The following is a 15,744-nucleotide window of genomic DNA, read 5'->3' as shown; positions in this document are numbered from 1 at the left end:
CCCTAATCTGCCCCCCTCAACGTCGCCTCCACCTGCCTACACTTATTAACCCCTAATCTGCTGAGCGGATCTCACCGCTACTGTAATAAATGGATTAACCCCTAAAGCTAAGTCTAACCCTAACACTAACACCCCCCTAAATTAAATATAATTTAAATCTAACGAAATAAATTAACTCTTATTAAATAAATTATTCCTATTTAAAGCTAAATACTTACCTGTAAAATAAATCCTAATATAGCTACAATATAAATTATAATTATATTATAGCTATTTTAGGATTAATATTTATTTTACAGGCAATTTTGTAATTATTTTAACCACAATAGCTATTAAATAGTTAATAACTATTTAATAGTTACCTAGTTAAAATAATTACAAAATTACCTGTAAAATAAATCCTAACCTAAGTTACAATTAAACACTACACTATCAATAAATTAATTAAATAAAATACCTACAATTACCTACAATTAAACCTAACACTACACTATCAATAAATTAATTAAATACAATACCTACAATTATCTACAATTAAACCTAACACTACACTATCAATAAATTAATTAAATACAATTCCTACAAATAAATACAATGAAATAAACTAACTAAAGTACAAAAAATAAAAAAGAACTAAGTTACAAAAAATAAAAAAATATTTACAAACAGAAAAATATTGCAACAATTTTAAACTAATTACACCTACTCTAACCCCCCTAATAAAATAACAAAGCCCCCCAACATAAAAAAATGCCCTACCCTATTCTAAATTACAAAAGTTCAAAGCTCTTTTACCTTACCAGCCCTGAACAGGGCCCTTTGCGGGGCATGCCCCAAAGAATTCAGCTCTTTTGCCTGTAAAAAAAAAACATACAATACACCCCCCAACATTACAACCCACATACCCCTAATCTAACCCAAACTCCCCTTAAATAAACCTAACACTAAGCCCCTGAAGATCTTCTTACCTTATCTTCACCATACCAGGTTCACCGATCGATCCAGAAGAGCTCCTCCGATGTCTTGATCCAAGCCCAAGCGGGGGGCTGAAGATGTCCATGATCCGGCTGAAGTCTTCATCCAAGCGGGAGCTGAAGAGGTCCATGATCCGGCTGAAGTCTTCTATCAATGGCATCTTCAATCTTCTTTCTTCCGGAGCCATCATCTTCCAGCCGACGCGGAACATCCTCTTCTCCCGACGCCTACTCGCCGAATGACGGTTCCTTTAAATGACGTCATCCAAGATGGCGTCCGTCGAATTCCGATTGGCTGATCGGATTCTATCAGCCAATCGGAATTAAGGTAGGAAAATTCTGATTGGCTGATGGAATCAGCCAATCAGATTGATGTTCAATCCGATTGGCTGATCCGATCAGCCAATCAGATTGAGCTCGCATTCTATTAGCTGTTCCGATCAGCCAATAGAATGCAAGCTCAATCTGATTGGCTGATTCCATCAGCCAATCAGAGTTTTCCTACCTTAATTCCGATTGGCTGATAGAATCCTATCAGCCAATTGGAATTCGACAGACGCCATCTTGGATGACGTCATTTAAAGGAACCGTCATTTGGCGAGCAGGCATCGGGAGAAGAGGATGTTCCGCGTCGGCTGGAAGATGATGGCTCCAGAAGAAAGAAGATTGAAGATGCCGTTGATAGAAGACTTCAGCCGGATCATGGACATCTTCAGCCCCCCGCTTGGGCTTGGATCAAGACATCAGAGGAGCTCTTTTGGATCGATCGGTGAACCTGGTATGGTGAAGATAAGGTAGGAAGATCTTCAGGGGCTTAGTGTTAGGTTTATTTAAGGGGGGTTTGGGTTAGATTAAGGGTATGTGGGTGGTGGGTTGTAATGTTGGGGGGGGGTATTGTATGTTTTTTTTTTTACAGGCAAAAGAGCTGAATTCTTTGGGGCATGCCCCGCAAAGGGCCCTGTTCAGGGCTGGTAAGGTAAAAGAGCTTTGAACTTTTGTAATTTTGAATAGGGTAGGGCATTTTTTTTTTATCTTGGGGGGCTTTGTTATTTTATTAGGGGGCTTAGAGTAGGTGTAATTAGTTTAAAATTGTTGTAATATTTTTCTAATGTTTGTAAATATTTTTATTTTTTGTAACTTAGTTCTTTTTTATTTTTTGTACTTTAGTTAGTTTATTTCATTGTATTTATTTGTAGGAATTGTATTTAATTAATTTATTGATAGTGTAGTGTTAGGTTTAATTGTAGATAATTGTAGGTATTGTATTTAATTAATTTATTGATAGTGTAGTGTTAGGTTTAATTGTAGGTAATTGTAGGTATTTTATTTAATTAATTTATTGATAGTGTAGTGTTAGGTTTAATTGTAACTTAGGTTAGGATTTATTTTACAGGTAATTTTGTAATTATTTTAACTATTTTAGCTATTAAATAGTTCTTAACTATTTAATAGCTATTGTACCTGGTTAAAATAAATACAAAGTTGCCTGTAAAATAAATATAAATCCTAAAATAGCTATAATATAATTATAATTTATATTGTAGTTATATTAGGATTTATTTTACAGGTAAGTATTTAGCTTTAAATAGGAATAATTTATTTAATAAGAGTTAATTAATTTTGTTAGATTTAAATTATATTTAACTTAGGGGGGTGTTAGTGTTAGGGTTAGACTTAGCTTTAGGGGTTAATACATTTATTAGAATAGCGGTGAGCTCCAGTCGGCAGATTAGGGGTTAATGTTTGAAGTTAGGTGTCGGCGATGTTAGGGAGGGCAGATTAGGGGTTAATACTATTTATTATAGGGTTAGTGAGGCGGATTAGGGGTTAATAACTTTATTAAAATAGCGGTGCGGTCCGCTCGGCAGATTAGGGGTTAATAAGTGTAGGCAGGTCGAGGCGACATTGTGGGGGGCAGATTAGGGGTTAATTAATATAATATAGGGGTCGGCGGTGTTAGGGGCAGCAGATTAGGGGTACATAGGGATAATGTAAGTAGCGGCGGTTTACGGAGCAGCAGATTAGGGATTAATAAGAATATGCAGGGGTCAGCGATAGCGGGGGCGGCAGAATAGGGGTTAATAAGTGTAAGGTTGGGGGTGTTTAGACTCGGGGTACATGTTAGAGGTGCAGACGTAGGAAGTGTTTCCCCATAGAAAACAATGGGGCTGCGTTAGGAGCTGAACGCGGCTTTTTTGCAGGTGTTAGGTTTTTTTCAGCTCAAACAGCCCCATTGTTTTGTATGGGGGAATCGTGCACAAGCACGTTTTTGAAGCTTGCCACGTCCGTAAGCACCGCTGGTATCGAGAGTTGAAGTTGCGTTAAATATGCTCTATGCTCCTTTTTTGAGCCTAACGCAGCCATTCTGTGAACTCTCAATACCAGCGGTATTTAAAAGGTGCGGCCAGAAAAAAGCCAGCGTTAGCTACGCACCCCTTTGGCCGCAGAACTCTAAATCTAGGCGATATAATTTAAAAGAGTGGAACACATTAAACTTATCACCCCTTAGATAGAGTCGGTTTTGTCCGCTCCATTCACAATATCCAGTTCCTGACAAGTAAATAGCAGCAGTCCCTTATTTAAGCTCCGTGAGCTGTTGTATGCATTGGCAAATGACCGCGGTATCAGAAGGTCTATCCAGATTAATGGAGCAAAAGAAACAGAGTACCTTTCCTGTATGCATCCCTTTGCGAGGTCTGATCATTAAGCTTCAGCTACGCCTTCATGGCCTCTCATTGACGAGAGCTCGTTTCCATACGAGTTTTGTATTAACCGCTAGCTTTTGATCCCGCCCCCTTAGCTTGGGAGCGTGTAGAGATTACACCCGGTTCTCTGGTTACTTTGTTACCTTCTTTCTCACTGTGAATACACTGTTTCAGTATCAAGCAATTGGCCCTTTGCTGTAAAGCCACGCCTCCATAGAACATGGCTTATTAGACTGTTCAAGGTAAGTTCTTTTGCCCTCAAAGCACAATCCTTGCAGCATAAGTAGAAATCAAGTAAAGTTATTGCACAGTCTTTGCTACTCATCTCTTCACACTTAAATATAATACACAATAAAACAGTCACAGGGAAGTCTCCCCTTAAAAATATTATAAGTTGCAACAATAAAATTGTAGATCAGGTCTTGAGTTAACAAGTCTGTGTCACCTTTTAAACTTGTAAAGATGGAAAACAACTATATCCGCACACACGTTTCTGTGTTGTTCTATGTCCATATGAACTAGGCCACTTTAATATTGACACTTGTATTGTCCGTTACATGACTTCAATAGGAGAGTACATCCAATTTCCTTATAAACTTGTTAAAAGTACCTTTAAGTCCTGCTCCACTTATTGCCGGGCCGCTACCAGTTCAAGTCCTTAGAGGGTTCCTCTGACCTTCCTCAGGGCTTCTGGAACCTGCTGGTACAGCCTGTGGTTTGATTAGGTCTCTTGTTTAAATGCTGGATACTCCCCGTTTCATTAATACATCACAGTAGTCTGTGACATTAGCTGCTTGTCACAGACTACAGACGATCCGTCAATAGGGTGAAATGTTTTTATCATTATTAAGGTGGCATTAGATTAGTGTTGGACAAGATTCCTTGCCATAGCCTCTAAAGGTGGTCTAATTCTCTATTGTACTGTATCCTAATTTATTTGCACGCTTCTTCAAAACAACACACACTTTGGATAAACTTAGGGCTAGATTACAAGTGGAGCACAAACGATTTCGCAAGGGTTTTCACAATCGTTTGTGCTCTTTTTTTTTCCATTTCTTTTTTTCAAGAATCTAAAAATGTTATAAATTTGATGCTATTTCATATTCAACATTACAAGCGTTTTTATCAGCAAAGTACATTACTTAGCAATATGGATTCTTATCTTAACATTTTCCAAGTCTTTTTTAATTGCGCTGATATTACAAGTTGAGCGAAATCGCAATTTCGCTAGCACAATCTTGATTTACGCTAGAATCCTTACCTTGATCTTAGAGTTGTGGTTAACTGTTTTGCAAAGTTAAATAGTTGCACAAAACACTTCCAAAATACAATTCAAAGTACACTTAAACTCATATTAACACTGTCTAATAAAACATATTCTCAAAAAATATTGCACACAAAAGTTGTAAGTGCTCAAAGATATGAGATCTCCTGTGTTAGGGCTTTAACATAGAGATACATACATTTACATGTCTAAAGATGGGTATGTATGCATGTGTGTGTATGTATGTGCATATATATATGTGTGTGTGTGTGTACATATATATTAATGTATTTATATGTATTTACAGTCATATATACACATATAAACACATTAATATATATGTATAGTCATATATATATATATATATATATATATATATATATACAGTATATATGTGTGTGTGTGTGTGTGTGCGCATTAGAGCCTTTTGCTGTTAAGTAAAAACACGTAAAAGCATATTTATGCAATATTCATATTTAATAAAGCTTTTAGCTATGTATTTACTGTAAATATGTCACATTCAAATGTTCTGCATAGCGGAATATGTTTTATGTATTTCTAAATAGATATTCCTATATACCTGTATATCTGTATATATCTATACCTATATATAATCATCTATATATACACTCACTGACTACTTTATTAGGTACACCTATTCAATTGCTTGGTAACACAAATGGCTAATCAGCCAATCACATGGCAGCAACTCAATGCATTTAGGCATCTAGACGTTGTAAAGACGACTTTCTGAAGTTCAAACCAAGCATCAGAATGGGAAGAAAGTGGATTTAAGTGACTTTGAACATGGCATGTTTGTTTGGTGCCAGATGGACTGGTCTGAGTATTTCAAAAACTGCTGATCTACTGGGGTTTTCATGCACAACCATCTCTAGGGTTTACAGAGAATGGTCAGAAAAAGAGAAAATATCCAGTGAGCGGCAGTTGTGTGGAAGAAAATGCCTTGTAGATGTCAGAGCAGAATGGGCAGACTGGTTCGAGAAGGTAGAAAGGCAACAGTTACTCAAATAACCACTCGTTACAACCAAGGTATGCAGAATACCATCTCTGAATGCACATCACATCGAATCTTGAAACAGATGGGCTACAGCAGCAGAAGACCACACCGGCTGCCACTCCTGTCAGCTAAGAACAGGAAACTGAGGCTACAATTTGCACAGGCTCACCAAAATTGGACAATAGAAGATTGGAAAAATGTTGCCTGGTTCGATGAGTCTCGATTTCAGCTGCGACATTCAGATGGTAGGGTCAGAATTTGGCGTAAACAACATGAAAGCATGGATCCATCCTGCCTTGTATCAACGGTTCAGGCTGGTGGTGGTGGTGTAATGGGGTGGGGGATATTTTCTTGGCACACTTTGGGCCCCTTAGTACCAATTAAGCATTGTTTAAATGCCACGGCCTTCCTGAGTATTGTTGCTGACCATGTCCATCCCTTTATGACTACATTGTACCCATCTTCTGATGGCTACTTCCAGCAGGATAATGCACCATGTCACAAAGCTCAAATCATCTCAAACTGGTTTCTTGAACATAACAATGAGTTTACTGTACTCAAATGGCCTCCACAGTCACCAGATTTCAATCCAATAGAGCACCTTTGGGATGTGGTGGAACGGGAGATTCGCATCATGGGTGTGCAACTGCGTGATGCTATCTTGTCAATATGGACCAAAATGTCTGAGGAATGTTTCCAACACCTTGTTGAATCTATGCCACAAAGAATTAAGGCAGTTCTGAAGGCAAAAGTACCCAGTACTAGCAAGGTGTACCTAATAAAGTGGCCAGTGAGTGTGTGTGTGTATGTATATGTGTGTGTATATATATATATATATATATATGTATATTTATGTATGTATGTATATATATATAGGTATAAATATATTTTTGTTTAAAAAACCATCAGATATATGTATAAATATTTATTTATGAATAAATAGAACATATTCTGTTACAAAAAGAACATTGGAATATGAAATATTCCTAATTTAATGTCAGGTTAGTGCTATTGGTTTTCCAACCTTTTTTTCTCTATTGACTTCTATGGGGGAATGCATGAACGCGATCTTGATTTTCAACATTTTGCGCAAATCGACTAGCGCAAAAATGAAAGTTTTTGCTAAATACCGAAAAATACTGCCCCACTTAATGTTTTAAAAAATTATTTACAGGAACAAATGTAGCGTTAAAGGGCAGTGTTTCAGATTTTTAGCGCTCTCCTTAACCAATTGATTTTACATTGTTTTATTATAGTCAGACTACTTGTCCCCACTGCTGCCATTATGGTACCTAAGTTACACTGCAGGTATCTGAAGGAGAGTTGCTGCACATGTGCAAAGAGGTCAGCGCTAGACTGTAGAGAAAGATGATTTCCACATGGTAGCTCCCATGACTAGAGGGAGGCGGGAATAACCTCAGTACTATGCTTATAAAATGTATTTAGTGTTTAATGTTGGAAACTTGCATCTGTGATTAGGGGAAAATACAAATCTTTTTGAATGAAGCAATTTGGTAGATATGGTGTTGATGTGCATTTTAGTTTCACTAATGGGTTTATTTAATCTAGGCCATGGTGTGGGCTCTTGCTACATCTATAGTAGGAAGACGTGCATGTGTATGTCAGGTGGGTACAGAGCCTAGTGAAAAAGTAACTTTATAAGTAAAAATGAGAGTGGGAGGATTTCTGTTTGTGCTAAAGACAGAATCTTGTTGTCAAGCACATTCATCTTAAAGTGTAATTGATCTAAAAAAGAAACACAAACTAACTGACGTCTGCTGATTGGTGATCCCTGATATATTAGTACATACGAAGCTGCACTGGAACAAGCAACTTCTTTCTATAGCCAATTCTGTTTTAGTCTTGGCATTGTGTCAAAGGCCTGTATCATTGTATACAATATGAGTATGAACATTTAACTCTTAAGTCCATGGCTGCATTAAGAAAACTAAAACATAAATGTATGTAGCAGATGTGATTCTGTCATATTTCGGAATGTTCCAGCTTCACCAGTTTAAAATCCAGATACTCAGAGGTGCTGGCTTCCTGTAAAATATAATTCATCTCTTCATGTTAAATCTCACTTACAATGTCAAGGTTCCTCCTTAACCTAAAGTGAAAGCTGACATAACAGTCTGTAGACTCCCTCACGGCCAAACCTTGCCAAATCAGTATAATGTTAGGAAATTCTAAATAGCAGAAATTCATGTGCAATACAGTTGTCACATTTACATATGTTTCTTGGATGCACTAAAGGAAAACTCAAATAGAGATTACTTTCTTACTAAGTTTAGTGTTGTCACTTTCAAAAAAGACATATTTTCCGCTGTATGCGTTCAGCACCTGGAATATCAATGAACCTCTGTGCTCAGTGCATACACCTGTCTGTTTTTCCTACCTTCATAGGATCAGCCAAGAGAGATACATATATAAGTCATTTATGTGGTTTCTTACAATACTGAAAACACTGAATCCAAAAAGTCATAGGGGCCAATTTATCAATGTCTGGCGGACATGATCCGCTGTAGCTAATCATGTCCGCCAGACATTGCTAAATGCCGACAGTAAACGCTAGCAGGGAGTGTCAGTCAACCTGATCGTACACGATAGGGCGGATTGCAGTCGGAACGCCTGAGAGGAGGCGTATTTGTTAAGGAGCTACGGTCTTAAGACCGCTGCTTCTTAACTCCTGTTTCTGACAAGCTTAAAGGCTCCCGCGGAAACAGCTATTTGGCCCCATTCGGGCCATGATAAATCGGCCCCATAGTCTTTAAAGGGACATGGAAGTCAAAATTAAACTTTGATGATTCCCCTTTGTTACTGGTAATTTCAGAGAAGAACTTGCCCAAAATACAGTTTTTATTTTTAGCATTTTTACTATCACTCAATTTAAACAGAAATAGAACCTTGTTTTCTTTGTTTTTTTATTTACCTATAAAAGCTATTTATTTTTATTTTTAGTAGACAACCCAATCAATTGATCTAGGCCCATTTTGGTATATTTCATTCAACCATTTCACCGCCAAATGCGATCATATGAAGAAAAATTGTTAACTTTTTTACAAACTTTGGGTTTCTCACTGAAATTATTTACATGCTGCTTCTCATGACAGAAATGGTTGTAAAAACTTCTCTGGGATCCCCTTTGTTCAACCAATGACTGTGTGGAACATAGAGGTGTTAAGTGCACTTTCCTTTTGACCTACATTTTACGGAAAGGCCCACGATTTTTACTACATGTAATTGAATATTTTATATTACAATCTCAAAGTGTCTAATATTCTAATATTTTTTTGCTTTTCATCATAATATAAACAGTAGCATTGCTAAGGTCCTTTAACCTCTTAAGGACATATGACGGAATTTTTCCGTCATAAAACAATTGAGCAAACTGAAAGCTGTGTCCTTAAAGAGTTAAAGAATAGATATGTATTGGCTTTTCATAATGAGTAAAGGAGAGAGAGAAGAATCAGATGTTAGAATCATTGAAGCAGTAATGAAAATCTGTTTAATTTCTCGGTGCTGTTGTATATAGATTACATTTAGTCATCAAATGTAGTTTTTACTGCTGAAAAATCTAAATATAGCATGAATACAACTTTTGTTTTTTAACCCCTTAACGTCACACGTCGTATAGGGTACGTCTTACACAAACTGGTCTTTAAAGACCAGCAACGTACCCTGTACGTCATCAGGGGTTTCAAGCAGCTGGAAGCGATCCTGATCGCTTCCAGTTGCTTTCAAGGTATTGCTGTGATGCCTCGATAGTGAGGCATCACTGCAATACCTTTTTAGCCACATCGATGCAGAGAGAGATACTCTGTGGCCCTCTCTGCATCGGCCATCGATGGTGCCGATCAATGGTGGGTGGGAGCCATTGCAGGGAGGTGGGTGGGCAGCCCATCTCTGGGGAACTTCCTTCCGGCCAGCTGTACTCAAAGCCAGGAGGTGCGTGTGCGCGTGCAGGAGGTGAGGGGCGCTCGTGCGCGCCCGTCCACGATCTAGGTGCATACAAGTATCAAAGTGTGGGACAGGGTGGTGGGTGGCAGAGGAGGGGGGGGAAATACTTTTTAAAAGTGATCTGGGAGAGGAAGGGCGTATGGTATGGAGGGGGGCAGCTACACTACAGAAAAAGTGAGTTTTTTTTTTTTAAAAAAGTGCACATTTTATTGCAAAGTGGGTACTGGCAGACAGCTGCCAGTACCCAAAATGGTGGCAAATAATTAGTGGGGGAGGGTTAGAGAGTTCTTTGTGGGGGATCAGGGAGGTTGGGGCTAAGGGAGGATCCTACAAAAGCAAAATATGATTTAAAAAAATAAATAAATAAATAATAATAAAAAAAACTTTTATTTTAGTACTGGTAGACTTTCTGCCAGTTCTTAAGATGGCGGGGACAATTGTGGGGTGAGGGAGGGAAGAGAGCTGTTTGGGAGGGATCAGGGGTGGCATGTGTCAGGTGGGAGGCTGATCTCTACACTAAAGCTAAAATTAACACTTCAACCTCCCTACAAGCTACCTAATTAATCCCGTCACTGCTGGGCATAATACAAGTGTGGTGTGCAATGGCATTTAGCGGCCTTCTAATTACCAAAAAGCAATGCCAAAGCCATATATGTCTGCTATTTCTGAACAAAGGGGATCCCAGAGAAGCATTTACAACCATTTTTGCCATAATCACACAAGCTGTTTGTAAATAATTTCAGTGAGAAACCTAAAATTTGTGAAAAAGTTTGTGAAAAAGTTTGTGAAAAAGTGAACAATTATTTTTATTTGATCGCATTTGGCGGTGAAATGGTGGCATGAAATATATCAAAATGGGCCTAGATCAATACTTTGGGTTGTCTACTACACTACCCTAAAGCTAAAATTAACCCTACAAGCTCCCTATAAGCTACCTAATTAACCCCTTCACTGCTGGGCCTAATACAAATGTGGTGCGCAGCGGCATTTAGCGGCCTTCTAATTACCAATAAGTAATTCCACAGTCATAAATATCTGTTATTTCTGAACAAAGGGGATCCCATAGAAGCATTTACAACTATTTGTGCCATAATTGCACAAGCTGTTTGTAAATAATTTCAGTGAGAAACCTAAAGTTTGTGAAAAAGTGAATTTTTTTTTTTATTTGATTGCATTTGGCAGTGAAATGGTGGCATGAAATATACCAAAATGGGCTTAGATCAATACTTTGGGTTGTCTACTAAAAAAATATATACATGTCAAGGGATATTCAGGGATTCCTGACAGATATCAGTGTTCCAATGTAACTATCTCTAATTTTGAAAAAAAAAAAAATGGTTTGGAAATAGCAAAGTGCTACTTGTATTTATTGCCCTATAACTTGCAAAAAAAGCAAAGAACATGTACACATTGGGTATTTCTAAACTCAGGATAAAATTTAGAAGCTATTTAGCATGGATGTTTTTTGATGGTTGTAGATGTGCAACAGATTTTTGGGATCAGAGTTAGAAAAAGTGTGGGGTTTTTTCCATTTTTTCATCATATATTACAAAAAATGTTATGGTAAATTATAAGATATGAGGAAAATAATGGAATCTTTAGAAAGTCCATTTAATGGCGAGAAAAACGGTATATAATATGTGTGGGTGCAGTAAATGAGTAAGAGGAAAATTACAGCTAAACACAAACACCTCAGAAATGTAAAAATAGCCCTGGTCCTTAAGGGAAAGAAATTGAAAATGGCCTTGTCCTTAAGGGGTTAAATAAACCAATTTAGAAAATAGGTCTACTCAAAAATAAGTATTACTTCCTTCTCTTTTATATTTAAACTTGAATAATGTGTAATGCACATTTCTCATAATGTACTGCAAAGTAACATGTTTTTAACCCCTTCGCTACCAGGAATTTCAGAGAAAAACTTAGCAAAAATGCTAAACATTCTCCAGTATTTCGGCATCACTTCATTTAAACACAAATAAAGCCTTTGGGGCATATTTATCAAGCTCTGTATGGAGCTTGATGCCCTGTGTTTCTGGCGAGCCTTCAGGCTCGCGGGAAACACAAGTTATGAAGCAAAAATCGCCAGAAATCGAATACGATCCGGTTGATTGACACCCTCTGCTAGCGGCCGATTGGCTGCAAATCTGCAGGGGGCGGCATTGCACCAGCAGTTCACAAGAACTGCTGGTGCAATGATAAATGCCGCAAGCGTATGTGCAGCGGACATGATCCGCTCACACAATGGTAATTTGGCCCCTTTGTTTTTTTTTTATTTACCTATCAAAACTATATATATATATATATATATATATATATATATATATATATATATTTAAAGTAGACAACCAAAGGTGTGGGTTTCTCATTGGAATCATTTACATACCGCTTGTGCAATCATATCACAAATGGCTGTAAAAGCTTCTCTGGGATCCTTTTTGTTCAGAAATAGCAGACACACATGGCTTTGCCACTGGTTTTGATAATTAGAAATCTGCTAATTGCAACTGCACAGTGCACACCACACTTCTATTATTCTCATCAGTCAAGGGGTTTATCATGTAGCTTGTAAGGTTAATTTAGCTGTAGTGTAGCGATTTCCCTCATACCAGACACCTCCCACCCCTGATCCCTCCCAAACAGCTCTCTTCCCAGCTCCCCACTCACACTCATTCCCACCATCTTAGCTACTGGCAGACGATCTGCTAGTATTATTATTAAAAAAAATATATTATTGTTGTTGTGTATTTTTTCGGCAGTGTAGTGATCTCTCCTTAACCCTCCTACCTCCCAGACTCCTCCCAAACAGCTCTCTAACTCTCCTCCCTCCTACTAACAGTAGCAATCTTTGGCACTGGCAGCTGTCTGCCAGTGCCTAATTTATAGATATTTTTCATTTTGTTTTTATTTTTTTATATATTTTTTTCTGTAGTGTAGTGGTACCCCCACCTCCAATTGTTACATAGTGTACACACCCCATCCCTCCCTCTGAAAAGGTACAGTGTACTGTAAAATGAGTTTCCCCTGATGCCTCCCTGCTTACACTTCTAACTAACAAGTTAGTTTAGGTAGGTAAGACAACTTGTTAAGGAAAATTAATTTAGGCAGCTAAGGCTACTTGTGAGGAGTTAAAGTTTCAGTTGCCCTCACTGCAGGGAGTACTTTATTGCAGAGTAACCCTGTGCAGGAATAATAATCATCTATGGAGCAGGGCTATCCATGCTTTTTGTCCCTACACTTTATTTTGTCTTATGTACAACAGATAAGTATTTAATTATTTGCTGCATGCAGTATACAGTGATGTGTGATGCCTTCTGTGCTATATAATTAGTATAGGTAAGAATAATGTGATAGATACATCTGTTACTTGAACTGTTAAAAAGGTGATAAAGACAAAGAAGATGAACCACATACCTATATGTATTTGTGTTTAATGTTTTAAATAACTAGTGTTTTTTCTCTCTCTAGATTTAATTGTAGGAGCATTTGGAGCAGCAAAAGCAGTTGTATATAGGTTAGTAAAGATTTATTTGAAAAAAGCTTGTTATTCGCTAAAGGGACAAATTCATTTTATTGGATGCAAGAGTTTCTAAAATTTAGATTTGGTTCATTTCTAACTTGACCAATAAATCTCACCTATTTTCGGGCTGAAATATTGGTTTGGTTTGGCTTACATTAATATATAACAATTATATTCATATAAGCGCAAGCTAAAAAGAGAATCATCATATTGTGCTTTTATATTTCTTTTGCAGGGCTAGACCAGTAGTGACAGTTGGTGCTCAACTTATTCTTTATCCTATGATTTTGAACCCAGAAAACAAGACCTGCCAACTTCCCTACGCCGAAACACTAGTGACTTGGTAAGAAATGACTTCACCAACTTTCTGTGTATTTTAAATATGAAGATATTGTTACCAAAGGATATATTCAATGAATGGATCTGCTGTTCATCAGGTGCCACTATTAATATTGCTCCATAGCCAAAACGTATAACACATTATAGGCACACCGTTTTTTCACTGCTGTTATAGATATTTTTTTATTTAAATGAATACTATTAAAGGGACATACAAATCAAAAATAAACTTTCATGATTTAGATAAAGCATGCCGTTTTAAATTTACTTCCATCATAAATTTTTGTTCTCTTGTATTCTTTGTTGGAGCAGCAATGCACTACTGGGAGTTAGTGATTGGTGACTACAGACATATGCCTCTTGTCATTGGTTCAGCTAGCTCCCAGTAATGCAGTGCTGCTCTGGAGATTACTTTTAATATATATTTAACCCATTTGCAGAGTTTAACACATAGTTGTATGCAACAGTGCAACACATGAAATGATTTTCTTTTTGGAATTTTATTTCCTTTTAATCTCCATAATATTCACATTCTATAAATCTGCACATTAACAACAACCAACTAGCTGAATAGTAAGAGAACAAACTTGCATGCTTTTGTCAGTTTTACAAAAAGTGGAGGAAAGTACTGTTAAGACTGTTGGTACATCAGATTTCTCCGGGTTTTGTCTTAAAGATATCTTTACAAAATGTTAAACTTAGTTATGATGGCAAAGAGACATTGTGCACTAATAATAGTTTGTAATTCATATGAAAAAACTGCTTTAAATATTAAAAATATGTATGGAAATGAATGTTCTGTACCTCTCAACATAGGTATTAGGGACTCAGGAGGTTGAGAGGAGGCCATTGCTGTTTTGTGGGTGGGACAGTGTCAGTAGGAACAGGTTCATAGATGGATAGTGCGTGGGATCATGGGCGTGGCTGGTACATCTATGGGCGTGTTTAGGTGGTTCATTGTGACAGAGCTCAGTAACTGTTGGTAGGTCTGAGTATGCAAATTCACGTGCCCATAGGCACAGTATATTCTGAAATAACCTCTGCTGGATAGATCAAAAGATCATTTACATACAGTATTAATTCAGTGTAATATTTACTCTGTGGAGCCTCTTTGTTTTTATATATCCCAGTGTATTTAGTTTCTGTGCTGCCCTAGACACTAAAAAATATTTTTAGCCCACTAGACAAACAGGGATCATTAATATGTAAGAAAATAGATAAGTAAAACAGTTGTACAGCTTTAAGATTTAAAGGTTACCCCTCAAAATTTGTTATCCACCTGAATCCTGCTGCCTAAACACAGGTCTAGTTGGTCTAAGCCTATGTATACCGCTGATTTAAAGGGACAGTATACTGTAAAATAGTTTTTCCCTTAATGTGTTTACAATTGCTTTTTTTTACCAACTGCAGAGTAAAAAATGTATGAAAATTAGCTTTTTAATGCTTTTTTGTGTATATTAAAGCTCTGATTTTGTGTTTTGAAGCCACAGCCTAATAAAATAGGTTGAGCTTGTAGGTATAATCAGATCTCATTACTGTATCACATTGTGCACATATACCTGCTTCTTTATCTTATATCTGTCCTTAAAACAATCACCAGTACTTTGAGAGAACAATGGAAAATCAACATTTTATTACCTTATCTCTGCTTTATCACACTGGGAGTGTAATTTCTTCTGCTGGCTGTGTTTACAAAGCTTATCTATAGCTGGTACGCGCGGCCACAAACTTTCAGAATAGGTGGGGATACCACATGCTAAATTAACAATTTCAAATGCCAATATAAGGGTAAAAGAGCTACTTGTAAACAATTTAATACACTCCAGCAGGTAAAGTGGATCATTGGGAACAAATTAAAGGGGAGAAAAATTTTGAGTAAACTATCCCTTTAACTGCAGTGTCGGCATGTAGGGCAATCTATTCACAGAGGTTTATTCATTCACCAGAAAGACAAACCTCTGCAATAC

The 15,744-nt window shown here is 37.3% G+C and overlaps 1 protein-coding gene across 1 annotated transcript in view; it reads left to right on the top strand.

Moving 5' to 3' along the window:
- ITGA8 (integrin subunit alpha 8) overlaps positions 1–15,744 on the top strand; it is a 300,431-nt gene that overhangs the window by 143,292 nt on the left and 141,395 nt on the right. Inside the window, exons 14-15 of the mRNA XM_053714013.1 lie at positions 13,387–13,432; positions 13,674–13,781. Coding sequence (XP_053569988.1) covers positions 13,387–13,432; positions 13,674–13,781 — 154 coding nt within the window. The remainder of the gene's footprint in view (positions 1–13,386; positions 13,433–13,673; positions 13,782–15,744) is intronic.

The sequence above is a fragment of the Bombina bombina genome, chromosome 5 (genome assembly GCF_027579735.1).
Source record: "Bombina bombina isolate aBomBom1 chromosome 5, aBomBom1.pri, whole genome shotgun sequence".
Lineage (NCBI taxonomy): Eukaryota > Metazoa > Chordata > Amphibia > Anura > Bombinatoridae > Bombina > Bombina bombina.
The sequence above is the reverse complement of the archived record's forward strand: the minus strand, read 5'-3'. Positions and strand labels throughout refer to the sequence as shown.